At 36.9% G+C, this 23,883-nt stretch overlaps 2 protein-coding genes across 2 annotated transcripts; both read left to right on the forward strand.

The window, feature by feature from the left end:
* On the forward strand, window positions 3,862-8,716 carry LOC107643651 (protein UXT homolog). The gene is made up of 7 exons (XM_016347356.2): window positions 3,862-4,262; window positions 4,930-5,052; window positions 5,413-5,442; window positions 5,814-5,915; window positions 6,688-6,795; window positions 8,064-8,118; window positions 8,419-8,716. Exons 2-7 carry the CDS (start codon window positions 4,961-4,963, stop codon window positions 8,485-8,487), a joined length of 456 nt encoding a protein of 151 aa, XP_016202842.1. The 5' UTR covers window positions 3,862-4,262; window positions 4,930-4,960; the 3' UTR covers window positions 8,488-8,716.
* Window positions 10,530-11,757, forward strand: LOC107640639. Its single transcript, XM_016344148.1, has 2 exons — window positions 10,530-10,698; window positions 10,790-11,757. The coding sequence occupies exons 1-2, from the start codon at window positions 10,530-10,532 to the stop codon at window positions 11,755-11,757; spliced, it is 1,137 nt and encodes a 378-aa protein (XP_016199634.1).

Raw genomic sequence — 23,883 nt, forward strand, 5'->3', positions numbered from 1 at the left:
GGTATGCGGGTAAGATGCAAGGGTTGCGGTTTGCTCCCACTTGCTCCGTATTTGGTGTTCTGTCCAGGGTTTGCTATCGAACATGTCGGGTTTGGCTATATAACCGATAGATGAGACTCATCGGGCATAAGGCAGACATGCATCATATGCATTTGCATGCTTTGTTTGGGTTTGAATTTGTTTTGGTTTGTCTAATTGCTTAATTGTTATTAACTGCTATCTAAGTTATTTGTTGTAACTGCTATCTATACCAGAGTTTTTCTTGTCTATTTTGCCTGTGTGTTTTTCTGGTGTGGTACTTTTGAGATTGAGTTTTGGTGCTGAATTGATGATAGTGTTGATTGATTGCGTGATTGGTTTCTGATTGAGGTTTAGTTAAGTATGAAAAATCAAGCTGGTTCAGCATAGACTTAATGAACCTATGCTTGGAATAGATTGGTCATTCATACAGTCTAGAAAACTTTTAAGTTTTTTCTTATAAGAAAAGAAAGGTTTTGAATTTTTGAATATTAAACCGTTGATTTTCAAAAGATTCACAAGACAAGCGATGATCACTATGTCTGAAAATAGTTTTTTTTTTAGATATCTTCTTATGACAATTTTGAAAAATCCATGGTGAGACCATGTGGTTAGGTTCTCACCCCCTTATAGCTTTCTCTTTTCAGGAATTGGATGAAGAAGTTTATGAAGAGTTTAATTGCGTTTTGCTTATATGATTTAATTACATTAGTTTAGTTGTTATTTGTTTATTCCTCGCCATTAATATTGTATCTTGTAAAGAGGGTGAAGAGCTATATGGTTATGTTTGTAAGTTATTGTATAAATAAACTAGTTATTGTATGTGTGTGTATATATATTTAAGTGGTTGTGATTGATTTCTATGTATGTATGTATGTATGTATGTATGTATGTATGTATGTATGTATGTATGTATGTATGTATGTATGTATGTATCTGCATTTTCAATTAAAAAGTATTTTCAATTTTTAAAAGAATAGTTTATACGGTTTTGAGTTTTTCAAAGGCTCATATTTTATTATTATGTATGTGGAAGTCGTCGTAATACTCCTCACTATCAGAGTGACACAGTCGAAAGCGTGAAATTTTGATAGTAAAGGTGTTACAAAGATCACTGATGTAGATCTCGAGAAAGACACAGTGACGCACTAATTGTTCAATGATGTAGAAGCGTTGATGACCAGACAAGCACTAAGTTGTCCTTGAAAAGCCTGAAAGTAATGGATGATAGTGCAATACCCTAACTTTTAGCACCTCATGATCGTACCAAAAGCTCAAGCGTTACTTACCTCTAAACCTTTTTGTTATATACTATCTTTATTTAATATTGAGCTTTGTGAATACGAACCAAAGTTTTAACCAAGAAAACGAAGAATCGGTACTTTAAACCATTTAAGCAAATATATATATATTTTCACGTAGCATTATATAAATAGACTTGTTCAAATTTTCTCAAATACCAGTCCTACCCCTTTAAAAACCAAAACAATAAACGACGAGGGAAAAATAAAATCTAACAACTTAACTCGTAAACATAATCTTCTATGCTCCTATAGCTCCGCACTAAACCTTCGCACCTGTAGTTGAAAGGGGGTGGAAAAGGGGGTAAGAACTGGAAAGTTCTTAGTAGGATCGGGGTAGTTAGTTAAGTCCGTTTTATTATTTGTTACACAGGAACTCCACAACAGAATACTTACAATCTTCAACAGAAGGCCAATAACAGCAAACCTCATAATACAAACAACTTTAACAAACCAAAGATACAGAAAAAATTACAAGTCAAGAAGCGCACACACACAATCACAGAAAACACATATCATAAAGAAATTTGCACACATAAGCAAGACAAACAATGCATATGTCTTACTGGCTGTGAGCTCATGTGTCGGTTATATCGCCAGAACCCGACACATCTAGCAGCTAACCCAAATATCGTCTCTCTGACATGCCTCCACACTCTTGAGATATAGTGCCCATCACACTCTCGGGATATAGTGCCCGCCACACTCATGGGATATAGTGCCCGTTGCATCTCTTGGGATAAAGTGTTCCCACACTCTTGGGATATAGCGCTTGCCATGCTCTCGGGATATAGTACCCATCACACTCATGGGATATAGTGTCTAATACACTTTACAACAGAGAGAAAATTTACACATACTCATCACTGATCATCCTCATTCATACTTCATTTACCATATTCATTCATTAACTCATATATGTATATCTGGCATACCCGCAACATTTTCGCATTTTCTCAATTAATCATAATCATTTAATCATATCAATCATATTTCAATAGCAATTCATCATTTCAATTAATCGGCATCATTTCAGCCTCGTACATCTTATACTCATCCTTCTACACTTTCTTAGCTCATTTAATATCAACTTAACTCCAAAAACCAAGAAAAAATCACTTTTCAAATCGCTTCTAATAAATCAACTAATTCCAACAGCAAAAATAATTTCTTTAATAATTTAAAATCAATTAATATAATTCTTAAAGCTTTTTAAAAATTCATTTTGACCCCAAACTTTTTAGAAATTACACTTTAATCACTAAACTTTTAAAAAAATTTCGTTTTAACCTCCAAACTTTCTTTTAATTAACTTTCACCCCCCAAAATACATAACTCTCAAGTAAACAACAATAATTCATCAATAATTCAATATAAACGTAATCAAACTCAAACAATAATCAATCACAACATCAAATCACTTATTTAATACATATTTATTCATTGAGAAATTTACTGAAACTCTACTTTCCTGTAAAAATTAAACAACGGAAATTTTAAAAAAACTTTTTGATCGAGCTGCTGAAGAAAAAACGTTAAAAATTGTCTGTACCTTTTAAAATTCTAATTGGCCGAACTCCAAAAAAAAGAGAACTACGTCACCATCAATTTTTACCGAATAAAAATAACACCAACATATAGAGAAGGAAAATATAAACACTTTTATTAAATTAAATTTTTTATTAGAGTTACAAATTGCAAAAAATCGAAACAGGAAGATCAAAAGAAGTTACGATTCTCTCCACATGCAAGTTCGCTCTCTCTCTCTCTCTCTTTTTTCCCAAAGTAATTCGATCATGCAGGAGGATCAAAATGGAGTTGATAAGTGATGATGCATAATCAAGGGTCAGTGGTCATTAAATGAGGAAAGGCATGTGTCATCGTTTTATATATACATTTATGCATAAAAAGCCACGTTTCAAATTTTATTTCTTTATTCTCTTAGAGGGCCAAATATTCTTTCTTTGTTCCCTTACCAACCCTAAATAATAATAATAATTTCTTACAGCGATGGGGAGACCACTGTAACCTAAGATTGTGTTTTGGGAATGGAGAATGACTAAAACCTTGTTGAGAGTAGAAGAACCTAGCTCGAAGGATGATCATTGAAGGATGATCATTGAAGCACGCTTTCTTTTTTCCCTAGCATCAAACGACGACGTTTTGGTTGACTTGGTCAAATTTTGATTCGGTTTAACCGACTAATTTCTTATTATTTCAGTGATTTACAAACGGTTTTAAAATTACCAATTTCTAACTCCAAAACCAAACCATATTACTATTTGGTTCGTAACTAAATTGATCCAACTCAGTAAGATATCAGATGTTTATTATCTATGGTATTCAGATAGTTATTCTGAATAGTATAAGTGTATTGTGTTTAAAAAATTAGTAATATTTTATCTTAAATATTTATTTTTTAATTCATATTAAACTAAATAAATAATTCATTATACACATTATATAAATACTTTATTGACTCCTTAACAAAATTCTATTGGATTAAATAGTTGGACCAATAATCCACTAATTGAACCATTACCTCGGTGACTTGGTTCGGTAATTTAGCCTAATCGATTACGATTCGATTTTGATAAGCATGCAGTCTAAACCCCTACGCCCTAAACTTCTCGCGCAGCCCCCAATCACTCCCTTCTCTTCGGACACGCTCTCAGCTGTGGTCACCGAACCCCAACCCTTACCAGTGCCCTCACTTCACTTGCCGTCGCCGCACCGTTAACCTCGCCTCCGTCGCGCCTCTTCGCCGGTCGCCGATCGCCTCTGCCGTGCCGTTTCGTCCGTCGCCGTTCTCCTCGCCGTCCTCCTCACCGTTACCTGCTTGTTCGTCCCTGCCGGTGCGTCGCTGCTCTGCTCTTTCGTCTCTGCCGTTTGCTGCTCCTTCGTCCCTGCTGGTGCGTGGCTGCTCGGTCTTCTTGCTCGTTGGTGAGTGATTCTTATTGTTAATCTTATTGTTATTTTGTTTGCTGACCTTGTTGGATTTTGTTATTTTGTTATTTTGTTATTTCCCTTGTGAAGAAACTGTGTCAAATATGATTAGCTAGGAACTAATAGTTAGTTAGAGATTATTGTGATTAAATACAAATGGAAGGAGGAAGGGCTTAGTTTGCTTCTGCTTTGCTTGCAATTTAGGTTCACTACTCATCTTCATTAAACACGATGAAATAAGTGGCTTGCATGTGATTGGTTGCCGATCTTGATTTATGTTTGTTCCTTTTTGGATCTTGGACATACATTTGCCTAAAAACTTGTAATATGTGACTGTTGAAAAGGATTCGCTGCATCTTTATAGGTTATTCCCTTGAAGCTCCTTGCTTTCCTTTGATAAACTGTTCCACTAAATTGGACCTTAATCAGAATTTAGAATTGTGAATATTTAAAGAAAACTGTCAAGTCTTATTATTACATTTTTCTCTATGTCTGGACAATACAATCAACATAGACCCCTTTATTAAATCATTCACATTAACATATTACTCTTTTCTCTCTATTTAATTATTTATTTATGCTTGTGTTTTACATTGCTCTATGCATTTATGTATGTAATATGCAAAGGTTCCTGATTATTTATTTTTTGTCTTCATCCTTTTAGTAAATTAGTTGGAGGGAGGAGGACTCACCATATGGAAAGCTTTACCCAACAGAAGGTTCAAAGATACGAAGAATTCGTTGATCGTCGCTTGAAACCTGATCTTCAACGTGCTATTGATGAGCGGTATTTGTCTTATATTTGTTCATTTTGTTTGTTTTCTGGTTCAAATAGATGTGTATATATACCTTATTGAATAATAATGTTGGTTTTCTGCAATTAGCATAAGCTCTAGTAGGATATATATGATGCCATTGGATTTATTATGAGTTGGAAATCAAAGGAGTTACATAGTTTCATTCTTGTTGACATGGCATTGTTTAGGTATTGTGCTACTATATGAATTTAGGATTAATTTTGTAATTTCCCTTGAAATGGATTTATAGATGCTGTTTATATGTGCATACATAAGTATGAATGTTTCTCGTCTGTTGCATGTGTTTCCACAGTTTTTCTTACCTATTTCCTTTGTTCTTCTTTTTGCAGGGACAAGGTCTTTGAACAACAGAAAATTTTGTATCCTTTTTCAGTTTTATGTATTCTGGTGACAGATCAATTAGGACCACCACCATATTTTTTTATCATCCATGGCTTGTAAAATCCGTGGTTAAATCAAAGCCCCCTATCATGTGGATCATGCCAATAAGCTGATTTAGGGATTAGTTTGCAATTTGCATTCCAAGACTGACTCTTCAAACTAAACTGTTCATCATTATTACATACTACATAGTTTTAGGAATTTCCAAAGAGAAAAAAAATATTTAGGTATCTAATTATTTATATATTCATGTGAAACTTGGTATATTACATACCATCAATGAATTCAATGTTGCACTCTATAAAGTTCCTCGTGTTATAAATGGATTCACTTGACTTTTTGTTCTCAGTGCTGATTTGCGAAGAAACATTGAAAACCTAGAGAAGAATAGTGTTACCAGTCTAAGAACTCTGGTCAATCTTGGATCCGAGGTGTACCTGCAAGCAGAAGTGTAAGTCGTCATCATATCATATTTTCACTTTATTTCACTGCTGTTTTTCTTTTCTCAGATTTGGTGACCAATTGCATTTTTTGATTCTTTAAATTACATATTTTCTTTATTTCTTTTGACTTTGTTCTTGGCATACATGTGTTTTATCATCAATCCTTATTACGAAGCATATGTTATGTGTTATAAAGATATATGTATCTACTTTTTAGTCATTACTCACTACCATATTCTCATCAAAGATATATGCTACATGGTTTAAACTTTCATATCTGCTTTATCTTTCTTTTGTGAACCTACAACCTTGCAAACTAAGAGCATTTCCAATGCTTGGTTTTATTTCAATTTCATTTTGGATCCCACAAAATGTCACATTAGCATTTGTCCAACCACATCTCATAAATAGTTATTTGAGACTAAATATGAGATTTTTGACTCTAATGTTTGGTTTTAATTCATTTAAAACTTTATATGAAGTGACAAAATTTAATTGGTTCTCCACCAAAGTGAAACTGTCTCTCTAAAGTGAGACCGATTTCATTTCATCAATTATCTCCAATGTAGGGTGACATTTCGAACCATTTCACTTCATGTACACGACAGATTTGAAACTCTAAAGCACTGGATTGGAGTTACTCTAAGAAACCTCTCCCCACGTAGCCCACTCCTTTATCTTTTCACTTTTGCACCAATAAATATAGACCTTCTTGTTCTCTCTTTAATCTGGTGAAATTCCCATTTTTAATCTATGTTAAATGTTGATGAAACTTTGCAGGCCCAATACACAATATATTTTTGTGGATGTAGGGTTGGGATTCAATGTTGAATTTACTTGGTCTGAAGCTTTGAACTACATACAGAAAAGGGAAGAAAGGATAACTAAGTAAGATATTTTCACTTAACATACTTTGTATAGCTGAAACATCAACATCAATCTGCCTTATTATGCCTTTCCAGGTCTGCTTTTGAAATTTTAAGCAACAATATATGCCTTACTTAAATGGAGTGGTTTAAAGGACAATGGATTGGAACAAAAACTATAGTAAAATTGTAGCCCAAGATCCTCATGTTTTCTGTGCTGAACATTGTCTGCATCAATAACCACCATGAATGTTTTATTATACATCTCAAATTAAGTGATAAACATGAACTGAACTACTTGATTTTCGTTAGACATTGACATTAGTACTATGGCTTGGAGGTGTGGTAAATGATCATATTCAAGATTTAAGTGCAGTTCTTATGTTGAGTATGCTGAGGGAATTTACTTATGACAAATTTTGTGCATCTTTTCTTTTCATCTTGCATGATTTTTGTATGTGGTTAGACTGAAAGGTCGAAGCTGATCATTGATCAGTGTATAGAATTACTCTGGCTTGTAAGTTGGAACACTTAGGGTCCGTTTGGAAAACTTCAAAAGCTATTTTTTTAGCTTTTGACTTATAAAAAGTTACATTAATAGTGTTTGGTACAATTTTTTAGATATGCTTTTAACTTCCCAAAAAGTTATTTAAGAGCTTTTGAAGAAGTTAAAAAATTTGACTTCTCCTATTTTCAAAAGCTATTTTATCACTCCTATTTAATACACAACTTTAAAACAAGTACTTCTATAATAACTTTCCAAATACAAAATAACTTATTTAAAAGTTACTATTAATAAAAGTCCTTATATTTTAAGTTCCTTTTTCAAAAGAACTTATTTATGAAGTTTAGCCAAACTGGCCCTTGGTCACTTACCAAGTCCTCATTAAAAGAGTGATTAAAAAGGCTAGAGTAGCAAAAATAAAGAAAATATAGCTTGAGCATTTTGGTGTTATAAAAGGATGTTAGGATGGTATCTACTTAGCGCGTGGATCAAAATTTTGAAACTATGTCTCGTCCTTTTGGCCTGGGAACATTTATATATATATGCAGTAATGCAGATACTTGTGACTTTTAGTAATGTAATTGAATCTGTGAAGATTTTAACTTCTTTGTTCTACTCTGGCAATCCATTGTGAACAAATCTTTGCCCATTTATTCTCTTTTTGTCTAGACGGGGGCAATGAGTTTCTCTTATTTGCTTTTCTGTTTAAAGTTTGAAAATAATGCTAATTGGTTTTAATAATAATGTTGCAAATTCAAATTTAGGACATGGCTTATTTATTTCAGGCAAATAGATGAGTACAATCAGTCAATTGCATCAATTAAAGCGCAGATCAAGCTGGTATGTTTTGTTGAAGGTTTATCTGTTGTTATTATTATTATTATTATTATTACAAAACCCTGCTCTCCTAGTCCCTATTCGCTCTGGCCATTCTTCCCACTAGAGGGATGGTACTTGGTCCCATTATATTTTGTGAAATATTGGCAATGTTGGCTAGTGTTGTATGGCATAATAGTTGCAGACTTGAGCCAGAGTTGAATTTATTTTGAAATTATTTTAGCAAAGTTGTAATTCTATCCAAATATTAATTTTACTTTGTTTAGGGTTATGAGAACTTTTTCTTCCACTATTTCAACGTAGGTTCTTGAAGGGATTCGAGAATTACTACAACTTCCAGCTGAGAAATCATTACCAGAGCGGAGTTTTTGATGCTTACCGAGGATAATTCCAGATCATTCATCTTTAGTCTCTTCTGAACAATTGTAAATTCTGGATCATTTATGTTTAGTCTCGTGAACAATTGTAAAGGAACAATGCAATGCAATGATGTAATCATGTGAAACAGGGCAAAGATTGGTATTTATCCAGTACGAAACGTTGCATCTTTTGGTCTTATAATGATTAAACACGAAACGAAAACATTGATTAAGAACCCAAAGGGCCAAGTCCGTTCATCTGTGATTCTTTTTAGTTGAAATGCTGATCCTAATATCTGCCTAACATTCTGCAGAATGAAGATGCCGAAGTTTTTATACTTCTAAAATACATTTAGATAAAGGAACTTCTTTTAGTGGTATGAAACTATGAATGGCTTACCTCAGGAGACACAAAAGTATACCCTTCTTACCATACAAAATATTTTTTGACCCTTCAAATTGTGGGATCAAGAAAGGTCAAATTCAAAAAGTCTTACTACTTCATATCTTAAAATTGGGGTTTTGCCCCACTTTTACTCCAGCTGTTAATGCCCCGTTGTTTGGATTGTTCTTCCATGTTCTGACAGGGTGCACTCATAAATTTCTTTTATTGATTTTGCTTTCTAATTTTTCAACCGCTAAATTGTTGAACACGATTCTTGTGTGTTAAAGATGTCTAATTCAAATATTTGATACAGTTTTTCTTGTTTCGAATTGGAGTCAGTGTGTTAGTTGGATACAACGTCATTGATGGAAATGTAGCCAATTTTTAATGCTGAATATGGCATCACTGTACGTATTTTGAGTTATTAATTTATATAGTCATATTCATATATCCATATAAAATCATATAAATATATGAATAAATATTTAATTGTAATATTTGGTATCAGTATATATTACGATCGTATTACACAGAATATATTATTATTACACACACACGCACATATATATTTCGTATAATATATGTTAAATGTATTTTACAAAATGTCCGGATTTATTAAGAAGTTTTAAGTATTCTTTATATTATATAGAGGAAGGTCCCACGAAAATAGCATGCCATTTACTTCGTACGAAATTAAGTTGAATTAAAAAATTTACACGTTCGCAACTGGTCTATCATATATTTTTTCCTAAAAAATAAAGTATTGTTTTTATAAAAAATGTTAAAGTTGTCTCTAACATTTGAATCGTCCTATTTAAGTTCCCAACGTCCCCAACTTTTTAAAATTGACTCAATGTTGTCCTGCCGTTAGGAATTTGTTAACAGAATTGACAGCGAGACAAAATTGAGACGATTTTAAAACGTTAGGAACTTAATTAGGACAAACACGTTAGGGACAAAAACGATACATAGAAATAAATTTTAATTTTATCTTTCAATAATATCAATTTTTTACGGTACATAATTATTCAATTATTTTTTAATCACATCTAAGTAAATTACAGTTAATCACTTTAATTTTATTCTAAATAAATTTATTTTTTTATAATTTTACTCTTAAAAATTTTTATTCATCATAAAATGTTTGTAGAATGACTATTACATAAACTTGTGGGGAAAAAAATGATACATATACAATAAAATAAGGGCAATGTACTTATATAAAATAAAAGAGAGAAAGCTTTACCTGAATGCAACATTTGCAAAGTCCTTACGTTGATGTCCTTTTTTATTATTATGTAAACCGTGGGAGCTAACCACGGTTTCAAATTTGCATGTAAACTGTTGCAACCTGGCACGGTTTATGAGTGAATCAAAATGAACATAAACTGTGGTAGGTAACCACGGTTTAGGGAGAAAGAAATATGACCATAAAACCCTGTAACCTGGCACGGTTTATGAAGGGTTTTTTAAATGCATAATCCCTTGTAGGCTGCCACGGTTTATGAGGAGAAGAATAGAAATATGACCATAAAACCTTCTAACCTGGCACGGTTTATGAAGGGTTTTTTAAATGCATAAACTTTTGTAGGCTGCCACAGTTTATGAGGAGAAGAATTCTATATATATATGAGTGAGATTCAAGCTGCTGAAGAGATCATTATCACACAATGGCAAGTGGGGAAGAGAGTTTTCTTGTCTTAGTGCATTGCTCTGAGAAAATTAAAAGAAGCAAAAAATATGGTGTGAAGTTCACTGACAGAGAACCATTGAGTGTATTCATCAGTTCATCAAGCACTTTGTCAGATGTAAAGAACAGCATCTTGCAGAAGTTTGGGGGTACTTAGGAGCAAGTGGGTGAAGAAGCTATTCTACAAGATTCCCATCGCAGTTGTCTCGACCAGTGTTAAGTATGATACGTTTGTGCTAGCAGCTGATGAAGATATTAGGGTTCTGTTTCATTGTGTTAGGAGCTTTCCGAAGGTCAGAATACATGAGCTGTATGCGAAGTTGGAGGTTGGTGTCGATAGTTCTGAGGCATCAGCTCTAGTTCATAGCTCGACTGCCGCAAGCGGTGCGTCTAGTTCGATGCCTGCGGCCGGACCATCTTTTCCGCAGGTCGCATCCCCTTCCTTCGCGGCTGATTTAGATCGAACAGAGGCAGTTGGTTCTGTACCGTTGGAGAATTCTGGGGTCTGGCAGCAGGCATTTGAGGCGGATACCGGTGGTGGCATGATTCATGATGTTCAAGGCTTTGGGGAACCTGATCGAGTAAAGAATGCAATGCGGGACGATGACTCTGACCAGGAGCCTGTAGATATCATTGGGGACAGTGATGATGACACATGTGCCAATCCACATACACAGCACGGGCCTTCAAGTTCTGGCACACAGCAGTACCCTCCACACTTCTCCACTCTAAATTTGGAGGCTCTGGGTCAACAAGTGGACGGAGGTGCTACAATTGGGGGTTCTTCTACAGAATTTCAGATTGGGCAATCATTCCAGAATAAAGATGAAGCTGTTCTGAGTGTGAAGGACTATAGCATCCGTCGATGTGTTGAGTACAGAGTCTTGGAATCGGATCATCTGAAGTATCATGGCAAATGCAAGGAGTTCGGCAAGGGTTGCAGTTGGTTGATTCGCATATCGCTTTGTGCACGAAAGGGCACTTGGGAGGTTAGGAGGTACAACGGTCCACACACTTGCTTGGCCACCTCTATTTTCAGTGATCACCATCAGCTTGATTACCACGTTATCTGTGCGAGGATTTTTTCATTGGTTAGGGCGGATGCTGCGGTTACGGTAAAGGTCTTGCAACAAGCAACAGAAGCTGATTACGGGTTCAGGCCTAGTTACAGGAAGGTTTGGATGGCAAAACAGAAGGCAGTAACATAAATATATGGAGATTGGGAAGAGTCGTATGCCGAGTTACCACGTTGGATGCTAGGGGTACAGTCGACCATGGCTGGGATAGTCACTGTGTTGAAGACCTCTCCTGTTCGACTTGGGGATCAGGTCGATGAGTCAACGGTGTACTTTCATCGCCTTTTTTGGACATTTCCACCCTGCATCGAGGCCTTCCGGCATTGCAAGCCCCTCGTGAGTATTGACAGTACCCACCTATATGGCAAGTATGGAGGCACGTTACTATTGGTGATAGCGCAGGATGGGAACTCGAACATCCTCCCGATAGCCTTCGCCCTTGTGGAGGGAGAAAATGCGGAGTCATGATCATTCTTCTTGTCCAACCTACGAGCGTATGTGACACCACAGGAGGGTATCTTTGTTATCTTTGACAGACATAATGGCATCAAGGCTGCACTTGAGGCCCCTGAGAATGGTTGGCTGCCTCCACGTGCTTTTCGAGCATACTGTATTCGTCATGTGGCAGCGAATTTTAGCCTTAGCTTCAAAGGTAAAGATGCAAGGAGGATGCTGGTGAATGCTGCCTATGCAAAAACTGAAGCAGAGTTTTATTACTGGTTTGACATCATACGGACTAAGAATCCGGCCATGTGTGACTGGGCCAACCGGATGGAGTATGACAAGTGGACCCAACACGAGGATAGCGGTAGACGGTTTGGGCACATGACAACCAACACTAGTGAATGTGTGAATTCCGTGTTAAAGGGAACTCGCAACCTCTCGGTCACTTCGTTAGTTAAGTCAACTTACGGGAGGCTTGCTGAGCTATTCGTGGTCCGCGAACTGACGGCAGAGGCACAACTTGGATCTAGGCATGAATTTTGTCAGGCATTGGTGAAGGCTATTGATCGGAACATAAGAGAACCACCCGAAGCGCTGTGGCCTCTGCCGTTAGCCTGGTCATACACGGAGGAACTGTGACCAGCGAACACGTACTGCTGTCGGGGATGGTTAGATATTATGACGTTTATGATCTCGTTGTTGTTGTCTAAGTTGTATTAGAAATTCTTAATTTGAGTAATGTTAGGTATTGAGTCAATGAATGTCATTCCTTTGTTCAGTGTATTAAGTTCGTCTGTTTAACTCCTTTTATTTTAGATGTTTAATTGAAACACGTTGGTATGCTTATGAATGCGTGTAATAGTTGTGACAAGTTACCTCGTAACCGTAGATCCTAAAACATATATAAGACACATACATATCAAATAATATACAACAACAGTCTGAAACATAAAACCCTAAAGATGATGCTAAGAAGATAATCAAAATAGTTCCCACCATATGTAAAAACAACACATAACTAATCAGAATCCTCGATGGTGTCATTATCATCATCGTCGAAATGACCAAGCAGGTGACCTCCGGTGCTACACAAAGGAGGACGCCGCATCCTCCTCGGTCGCTGAACCACCTCTGCTGTGGATGTCTGTGGTGGAACGGCGGTGAATGCTGATGCTGGAGTCACTCCTAACGCGAACCATGGGTCAGATGGAGAAGCTGCAGGCTCCTTGAGGTCAACCGGCAACTGAGGCTGAACATCGTGACTCGGTGGCTGGTACTCGGCAAACTGAGAATGAACCTCAGGCATCTGTGGCCTATAATGGGTCGCATCGTCGTCTCTCAGCATGTCTGCTATATCCCTAAAGAACTCTTGACTGACTAATAGGATCGTCGATGTCCATGCCGATGGCCGCGGTAGTAAAGTCAGCGAATCCCTGTGGCCCGACACTCTCAAACAGCTGAGAGCTACCCTCTACATCGTAGGTGGGCTGATCCATCCCTGTGTCCAAACCTCTAACATCCTCATGAACTGTGTGCTGAGCACTATCATCCTCAGTGAATGGTCCTCTACCTCGAGCCCGTCCACGACCATCCCGCCCACCCTACCGTTTGGCTCTACGTGGAGGAACACGATGATCCACAACACCTCGATCATCAGCACCACCTAGGTCCTCATCCAAACGGTCGTCGAGCCATCGCCACTCTCGATCGGTGGTACGTGTGCCTATACACTGATGCCGATCCACTCGCCTGTTGTTCGGTCTGTCAGGAACCTGCACCCTGGGAGGTGCCTGCGACGATCCTCTGTGATGAGCCTCCTCGGTCAAAACAATCGGTCTAGAATTATGAAATACAACATCTGGGGATAGGAATCTGTGGGCCACACGGCACCACCAGTCCAAGTACTCAGCTGATGGACTGGGGTTAGCTACTCGATCGACCGGTATAACTGAATCAACCCAGTTCTCCCAATGCAAATGCCACTCCTGATAATATCTAGGGAACCATCGATCTCCACCCCTTTCATCCTTCGCATGGAGCCAATCTATGTTCAGAGCCAACTGAGGGAGATGCTGAACACCCCCGAACTGCGATACCATCCTATCCACCTGATGCCACTCAATCACAGCAAAATATATCAGGCTAGTGACCGTCGTCCATAGCCTACGGTGCTCTTCAACTAGTATCTCCGGATGAACAACAGCAGCAACCTTGGGAGAAGAATAAGGATCCTACACAAACTGTATTGGAGAAGGTAATGTTAGGTAAGACCATAAGAGTAAACATGAACGACTACTTGTAAGAGAAATAACTAAACGACTCACATCGCGGACACGCAATCTATCCAAAGAAAGGCGTGCTGACAGCACTCTTTGATCCTCTGCATCGTTTCTCGGTAGATATGTAGCCCACCTTCAAGTTTCATTGAAAGCATGTCATAACGCACAACAACACATGAAGTTGAACAAGTTATGGACCGAAAATAATAAACCGTACCTGGATGCAAGCAGAAACCCAAACACATCAAAACCACTAGGTCTCAAACTGGGAAACTTCCAGAAAATCCAAGACTGTAGAAGCTGTAGTAGCCCGGCCAAGTTAACAACGTTTCTGTTTGTCCCACGACAAAGACATCTATACAACCAGGCCAGTGCAGCCGAGCCCCAGCTATATCTACCCAAGTCGTCCATCGATGCCAAATAAGGCAACCAGCGAAGGTGAACCCGGTTTGTGTTCTTGTCCGCAAACAGTTGAGAGGACAACAACATCAGAATATAAGCACGCGCGTATATACGCTCGGTCTCTTCATTCACGTCTGCTTGGAGAACCCAAAACCTCTCATGGAACCATGTGTAGCACACCGTCATCAGCTTGACTTTATTCTGCGGCGGTAACTCGCCAAACAACTCACAAAACCACACCCATGCTGGTCTTTCGTTCTCCATCAGATTCTCAAAGTCAGTTACGCACCCACTGACGGCCTCCCCATCAATGGGCAAACCCAGCTGATATGCCACATCTTGCAAAGTGATGGTGCACTACCCAAACGGCATGTGAAAGATGTGGGTTTCAGGATGCCGCCTCTCAACGAATGCACTAAGTAGAGGCTCATCAACCCAGAACCACTGACTGTTCAGCCTAGCGAGGTGATACAAGCTAGTGATCTCCAGATACAGTATAATCCGGTCGTGTAAAGGCATATTCTGTTGTCTCCTGACACCGCTAATAACCCTAGTAGGCTGCAACATGTGGGTAAGAAAATCCTTAACATACGACCAATACTAATAACAGCAAATATAATTTAAAAAAATTATTATACACCCACATTGGTTTTCTATTTTCTCTAATGATAGTAATAACAATAATTAAAAAAATAACAATAATAATAACGACAATAACAACAGTTACTAACAAGGATAACAATAACATCAATATGAATAATAATAACAGTAACACTAACACTAATAATAACAACAACAACAATAATAAAAACAATAACAATAATAACAATACCAACAAGAATAATTGTACTAACAATAACAATAATAATAATACTTAATAATAATAATAATAATAATAATAATAATAATAATAATAATAATAATAACTAACTAACTAACTAACCTCTTGTTCGATGTATCCAGCCACGTGCGCAACGCCATTTAGTCGGTACATGCGAGCTTCGTCCTCCATGGCTCCACCCCCCAAATGGCACCAAAACCTTAAAGCCTCTCCCTCAAACTCTCTCAACCTCCCAGCTTCAACAAAATTTGGTTTGGCATAAATGATAACCGTGACGACTATCCACGAATTATGTATTTATACTACTCTAAGCATAAACCGTTGTAGCCAACAGGATTTTATGCTCACAGCTTTTTCTTCATAAACCGTGGTGACCAAGCACGGTTTCTAGGTAGCGATTTTCCTTCATAATCCGTGGTGAGTAGTCATGGTTTATGCTCAAAGTTTCCTAAGTGAAAACCGTCCAAGCCTCCCACGGTTTATGCACAAATTAGAAACCGTGGTTAGCTCCCACGGTTTACATAGTAAACAAAAAAGAACACTCACGTAAAGACTTTGCAAATGTTGCATTCAGGTAAAGCTTTCTCTCTTTTATTTTATATAGTACATTGCCCATAAAATAATGTGATTCTAGTCATTTTACAAATATTTCATGATAAGTAAAAATCTTTAATAATAAAATTATCAAAAAATAAATTTATTTAGAACCAAAGTAATGTGATTAAGTGTAATTTACTTAAATGTGATTAAAAAATAATTGAATAATTATGTACAGTAAAAGATTGATATTAATGAAGGATAAAATTAAAATTTATTTCTATGTATCGTTTTTGTCACCAACATTTTCATCCTATTTAAGTCCCTAATGTTTCAAAATCGTCTCAATTTTGTCCCGCTATCAATTCCATTAATAGATTCTTAACGGCAGAACAAAATTGAGTCAATTTTAAAACGTTAGGGACTTAAATAGGACGATTCAAACGTTAGGGACAACTTTAAAACTTACCTCAAACGTTAGGGACAAGAATGATACTTTACTCTTTCCTAAATTTATTTCTTCAATTAAAATAAGTTATGTATTTATATATTAATTGATACTAATTAACAAATGATAGTGTATAGTTTATGTTGCGTTATGCCATGTTATCTTATATTCTTATAATTCATTTTGACAAATTTTTTATACTTTCTTATTTGTTAATATATAAATATATCTAATAATATATATGTTCATACTCTGACTCAAAAACTCAAAGTCAGGACTAAAATGAATAAAGTCTATTCAACAATTTATAGGACAAGAGTCCAGATCCACGCCACAATCTACTCGACCTCACAAAGGTCAGGCACAACAGCATGAGTTCATCTCGACTTGTTTAAATAAACAACCAACTCCTATAATCTCTTCTACTAATTTAAGAAGGAGATCTCAACAACCTCCCTAACAAAAGAGAGTAATTACCCACCATCAAAGGTGGAATCACCCTATAAATGGTTACTGGCTCACCGCCTACGACTATAAAAAGGATTTTTCGCATAACTATCGGCAAGTGCACCGGATCGCATCAAGTAATACCACGGTGAGTGGGTCATCGTTCTCACGAGGATTAAGAAATTAAACAAGCAATGATTGATTGAGTATTCTAGTCAGACAATTCACAATTTGATGAGGAACAATTGATAATATAAGTATAAAATTTAAATGACTTGAGCAATAAGTAAATGGAAGTAATAAATGACTTGAAAGTAAAGAATGTAAATTTAAATTACTGAAAATTTAAAATGCTAGAATGTAAATGCTGGAAAAGTAAATTGCAAGAAGAGTAAATTGCAAGAATGTAGAAGAAGTAATCTAAATAAACATTAATTGAAAGCAATTAATAAAGGAAATAAGAGAATAAGGAAATATCATTAGAGTACAGAGATATTGAATTCTCTGGATCAATTGGTATTTATCTCAATCTTCAATCATACAATCATTGATCTCTTGACAAATCATATTCCTTAGTAATTCAATCTCTCTTAACTTGATCAATTGCCAATTCTTTGATCTAGTTGTTCATGAGAAGAGATGAAGATTGGTCTCTAATTTAGAGCCACACAATTTCATGAATCAAGATATGGGTTGATTAAATGTCACGTTATCAATCCCAAACCCAAATTCACAAGAATTGGAAGAAAGATCTTCAAGCACAATTCATATGATCCCTTTTCCAAGTTCTCATGGAATTTAAGTTAGATTCAAAATTTTTTCCAAGACATTTGAATCCTTGAAATGAAGAACGAAGATTCTTTCTAAAGAAACAAATGAAAGATAAATTGAAGATGAAGAGTAAATCACAATTGATTCATTAAATTCAAAAAAGCTTCTTTCCCCAATGAAAGGAGAATTAGCCACTCATGGCTTACAAAAAATGAAATGAAAGAAGTGGGATAAAGTGAGCAGAAGAGGTCCCATGAGAAGTCCTCTCATCCTCTATTTATATCCTATTCTAAATGCCAATTCAAATTAAATTCAGATTATATTATTTTCAACTAAATTGAGATTGATTTCGTGGGCTTGAAAACTTGGACAAATTGAGTAATGAATGAGAAATTGGAACACTGGAGGTTGGACGTGGAGAAGCATGCAAACCACATTGGACGCCACACTTTTTCTTCAAGGAATGTCCCAAATTGGCTTTTATTTTGCTTTGTCGTGCCATGCCAAATGAAAGACGTGGGACACCTGCAACTATGCTTCAATTCTTGGCTCAAAATATGCTTTGTTTTGCTTCAGCATAGGACGTCACAAAATTGGCGTGGGACGTGAAACGGGGGTCATGCATACGCATGACCGATTTTGCTTATTTCACCACTTGCGCATACGCATGAGGCATGCGTACGTGCAACACCCCTTTTCGTGCCAAAACGTGCGTACACATGCCGTTGGATGCCACTTCCACCATGTTGGACGGCAAAGCTTCCAGGCTCAATTTCGGTTTTGGAAAAGTGTATCCTAAGCCTTCAAAGTGTGTCCTTCGTTCCAAAGCGTGTCCTTGGCTTCCTCCTTTGTTCTTTTGATCCTTATTTCATTTCCTACACTTATCAAAGCACAAAATAACTCCAAGAAGCATTGATCAAAACACCAATAAATCTCAATAAAAAAAAGGAAAATCTCAAACTTTATTCAAGAAAAGAAACACGAAGAATATTGATTAAAAGCATGAAAATCTTAATGAAAATACTAGATCACTACCTTTACTTAAAGAAATAATAACTAAAAATAATTAAAAATGCGCATGCATCATAACACCAAACTTAACATCTTGCTTGTCCCCAAGCAAGAAAAGAATTATGCACAAAGGGTTCTCTTGATTGAATAATAATATCTGAATATTATATTAATATATATATTTTTTTCAAAATTCAAAACTGGCTCGTCAAAACAAGTCTAACTATGAAAATTAGAATTTTGAGAGCCGGACCCAAAGTGGCTCAAAAATGCAGGTTTCTATGACTCAGGCGACATGCCTACTTATATTAGGAAAGATGTCTGGTGTAGTCAGCTGCTAACTCAGTAGCTTGATGACACAGCACCTGTGCAGCAGAGGTGCTTATGTAATAAAATCTCTAAAAATTCCATAAAACTTTCGTTTGATCCCGAAAAAGCGCCTTTCGGGGATAGGCCGTTACAGGCGCCATCCCGATACTTTGCTGGTAACTATTATTGTACATGAATTCAATCAAGGGCAGATACTTGTCCCAGTTCCCTTGAAATTCCATTACACAAGATCTAAACATATCTTATAAAGTCTAGAGTGTCCGCTCTGACTGCCTGTCTATCTGAGAGTGACACATTGTACTCATGTGCAATTTTATTCCAAATGCCTTCTGAAAAGCTCCCCAGAACCTAGATGTAAACCTTTGATCCCGATCAGAAATAATTGATGAAGGTACCCCATGCAGTCGTACTATCTCTTCAATATACAATCGGGCAAGTTTTTCCAAAGTATAATCAACTCGGTTGGAAGAAAATATGCTGACTTGGTTAATCTGTCCACTATTATCCAAGAAACACCTAAACTCTTCCGACTCAAAGTGTCTGCAACTACGTTCGCTTTTTCAAGATGATAACTCAGCTTAAACTCATAGTCTTTTAACAACTCCATCCATTACCTCTGTCTCATGTTGAGGTCCTTCTGATCAAAGATGTACTTTAAACTCTTCTGATAAAAGAAAACTTCAAACTGTGCTCTATACAGATAATGCCTTCATATCTTGAGTGCAAAAACCTCCGCAGCTAATTCCAAGTCATGCATCAGGTAATTCCTCTCATGTGGTCTCAGCTGGTGTGAAGCATAAGCTACCATGTTCTTATGTTCCATCAGCACAAATCCTAAACCTTTAAAAGAAGAATCACAATAAACTTCAAAATATTTTGTGGATCTGGTAATGCTAAAACTGGTGCTGTCGTCAGCTTCTCCTTTAGAGTCTTAAAACTCTTCCCAAATTCCTCTGTCTACTTGAATGGAACTTTCTTTCGGGTAAGTCGTGTCAAAGGCAAGGCTATCTACGAAAATCCTCTAATGAACCGTTAGTAGTATCCAACCAATCTCAGAAAACTCCAAACTTCAATAACTGTTTCAATCTGTGAGGGATTTACTGCTATTCCTCCATGTGAAATCACATGTCCTAAAAATGCCACTTTGATTGCCCAAAACTCAAACTTCGATAACTTTGCATACAGCTTTCGTATCCTTAATATTTGCAGTACAATCCTCAAATGCTCTTCATGTTCCTCTTCTTTCTTAGAATAGATGGGAATCCCATCTATAAAGACTACCATTAACTAATCTAGATACGAACAAAAGATAATGGTTCATATAGTCCATAAATACCGCAGGAGGATTAGTCGGTCCAAAAGTTATAACTGTATACTCATAATGTCCGTATTTGGTCCTAAATGCAGTATTCGGTATATCTGCCTCTTTTACCGGAATATGGTGATAATCTCATTGCAAATCAATCTTAAAAAATACTGCCACGCCTTTCAGTTGATCCATCAGATCGTATATCCAAGGAAGTGGATACTTTATTCTTAATAATGACTTTAATCAACTACTGATAATTTATGCACAACCTCATTTCTCCATTCTTCTTTTTACCAATAGTACTGGAGCTCCCCACAGTGATGCACTTGGACGAGTAAACGTCTTCCCAAGTAGCTCATCTAACTGCTTCTTTAGTTCTGCTAGTTCCAGTGGTGACATCCGATAAGGTGCTATCGAATCAATGCTGAACTCTGTCTCGCTGAGGAAGAAACTCAGGTACATCTTCCAAGAAGATGTCCAGAAACTCTCTTACCACTCGAATCCATTTCAACCTTGGTTCACGACTACTTGAGCTAGCTGTTAATAGAACGTACCCCTCACTCTCACTCCCATTAAAGGTGACTCTTAAATAATTTAAATAAAAAACATTAGATAATACTAGTCCAATATGCACGTCATCAGGTAGAATAATTTTAGTTTCCTTAAAGCAGTCAAGAAAAACATGATTCTTGGGTAGCCAATCTAACCCTGAGATAATATCTAGACCATGCAAAGGCAAACAGACCAAATCATTTATAAAGGTTCTACCCTTGAATCAAATGTTAAATGTTGGCATACTAAGCTAATCAAGGTATTTTGAGATGTAGGTGTATGAACAACTAGATCAAAATTCAACTTTGAGAAATCCAATCCCAACTCACGTGCAACAATTAAAGAGGTAAAGGAATGCAATGCACCTGAGTCATACAGTACAATTAGGAAACGAGTCTTGACATAAAACTGACAGTGGATCAGGGAGTCTTAGTACACAGCATCATCAGTAGTCAGGGAAAATACCCGTCCTTATTACTGGGATCTAGCTGGTTCCTGAGTAAACTTTTTCAGATAATTTTTCTCTATATGCCCAAGTTCACTGCAATTTTAGCAGACATTTAATCCAAATTGACAAAGCCTACCAGGATGATCCATCTTCCAACGATCTATTTCTTTCCAGCCATCCTGATGAAGAGATCGGTCCTTTCCTTATGGCACCGATATCTCACATAGCCATAGCCATGGAGATCATAATAGCTATAAAGATAGTTGTGCCTCATATGATTCATCCTCTCAAATTCCTTACTCAATTTCTATGCCTATTCACAACCATTGAGGTCTTATCCGCACCAAACAATCAACATTATGGTGACCAGTCTTAATATCTCAAGTTAAGCACGACATTCCCAAAATAAGCATTCATAGACATTCATGCCAAATGTATCTCAAAGATACCTTGACAACATGAGACACACAAGCAGAGCATGCAGTAAAGCATGATTCAGTCCATTTTCCAGGCTCTAATAGGAATGAACTACTCTGATACCAATTGTAACGATTCAATTTCCAGTATGTCATGATCATACCAAAAACTAAGTGTTACCAACTTGTTTCCTAGATATAACTATTATTTAATAGTAAGCCTGTAACCTTGTTAGTGCGTAATCGATTTTTCAAAAAATCCTTTTCTTATACAAAAGGATACGTAAAACTAAATCAACATATATGAACAACAGTATAGAAAATAAAATACAAGAATAAGCAAGGTAGTCACAAAGACGTCATCAAAAAGAGGTCAGTTAATACATGCATTATCCAAAATATATACATATATAAACACTTGACATTTCAGAGCTTGGCCCATAGAAGAACCCGTAGTCTGGCTCCCTGAACTAACCCAGAAAATCTAACAAAATACTAGTCTTTCTATGGGTCTAACAAAAAGTGAGAGTCTAAACCCAAAATACTGGTGCTAAGCTTAAGCGCCGTCAACACGAGCTGCCAACTCTAGCTTTCCATGGTCAAGCCTCACTACCAGAAGATATGATCTCTGTCATCTCTGGGTCCTCCTTAGGGTCTTCATCATCATCAAAAATCATGATAATCTCCTGAGAACTCCTGGTATCACTACTAATTTCTAGGCATGTAGGTCTGATCGAGAACACAGGTCCATTCATATCGATCGAAAATACAGGTCCGATCGTAGGTATCTAATATAATCCTTCTGCTGGAGAACCTAATTGATCCCCTGCCTGTGCACCGAAGAAACGTGACATTATAGGCTCAGGAATTTCCTGATCCACTGGTTGTGCTAGAACATGATGTCCAAGTCCTTCCGAGAAAAGATGGTGGTATGCGTCTGGATGAAGCCACGATAGGAAAAACTCATACGGTGTGTCCAGGTAGAAGTTTGGGGAATCGATAGGGTGCTAAAAAAGATGCTCGCATAACACATATAAGCGTACTCGAGGCTCTACAGCTACGATACGCCAGGTCCTCGTAGATATACGGGTAATCAAGCTCATAGAAGATCACTCTTGTCTCCATATAAAGGAAGGGAAAAAAGGGAGTAAGAACTGGAAAGTCCTTAGTAGAGTTGGGGTAGCTAGTTAGATTCATTTTATTATATACTCAACCAGCAACAATAATCAACACAACACAACCAGCAACAATAATCAACACAACACAACCAGCTAAATGTTTAGAGAACACAGAAATTAAGCACAGCACATACATAAGCACAGACAATGCATTTCACAGAAAATATACGCAAATAATATGATACATGTTTATTCCTAGTGCAGGTAATGAGCTTATCTGTCGGTTTCTACCCGCTCCTGAGTAATCCAACACCTTGGTCAGATATGGCTTTTCCAGAGCTTAGTCAACTAAGCACGTTATGGCATAACCTCTGTAAGAAACCCTTGTCTTACAGGCACAACAATTTTAGTTCCCATGTATGCATGTCATAAACCTCTGTAAGTGAACTTTGACTCATAAGCACAGCGCCTGGCGTACTCATGTATATCTGGAAAAGCAATGTAACCTACGGGTGTCCTCGCGTTACATTTGGCACTACGGCCCAAACAGGGTTGCAACTACTCTCATATGGCAGATAGTCTTTTAGAGTCTTTTTATCTTTGCCATCTACTCTCCAATGGCAGAGATCTGCTCTCGTGTGGCAGATACCCTTTTAGTTAATACATTCTTTTCTTTTTTTTATTATCTGCTCTCCTGTGGCAGAGGTTTGTTAGATTCTTTTGGCCTTTTCTCTCTGCTCTCCTGTGTTAGAGATCTCCTTAATTATTTGCTTTTCTTTCTTCATTCTTTTACTTTCTTGCTTTCAATATCTCATGAAAGGAGAATCATAAGATTCTAAACTTAACTTTGTCTTTCTATTGGTTTTAGGAATTATAATTGTTTTACCTCTCTTTTCTTATTCAAT

Source organism: Arachis ipaensis, chromosome B05 (genome assembly GCF_000816755.2).
Source record: "Arachis ipaensis cultivar K30076 chromosome B05, Araip1.1, whole genome shotgun sequence".
Taxonomy (NCBI): domain Eukaryota; kingdom Viridiplantae; phylum Streptophyta; class Magnoliopsida; order Fabales; family Fabaceae; genus Arachis; species Arachis ipaensis.

Coding starts and splice junctions, on each gene's coding strand:
- LOC107643651 (XM_016347356.2), top strand. CDS start 4,961: ATGGAAAGCTTTACCCAACAGAAGGTTCAAAGATACGAAGAATTCGTT. Junction 5,053..5,412: donor CAACGTGCTATTGATGAGCG/GTATTTGTCTTA, acceptor TTCTTTTTGCAG/GGACAAGGTCTTTGAACAAC. Junction 6,796..8,063: donor AGGGAAGAAAGGATAACTAA/GTAAGATATTTT, acceptor TATTTATTTCAG/GCAAATAGATGAGTACAATC.
- LOC107640639 (XM_016344148.1), top strand. CDS start 10,530: ATGGCAAGTGGGGAAGAGAGTTTTCTTGTCTTAGTGCATTGCTCTGAG. Junction 10,699..10,789: donor CATCTTGCAGAAGTTTGGGG/GTACTTAGGAGC, acceptor CGTTTGTGCTAG/CAGCTGATGAAGATATTAGG.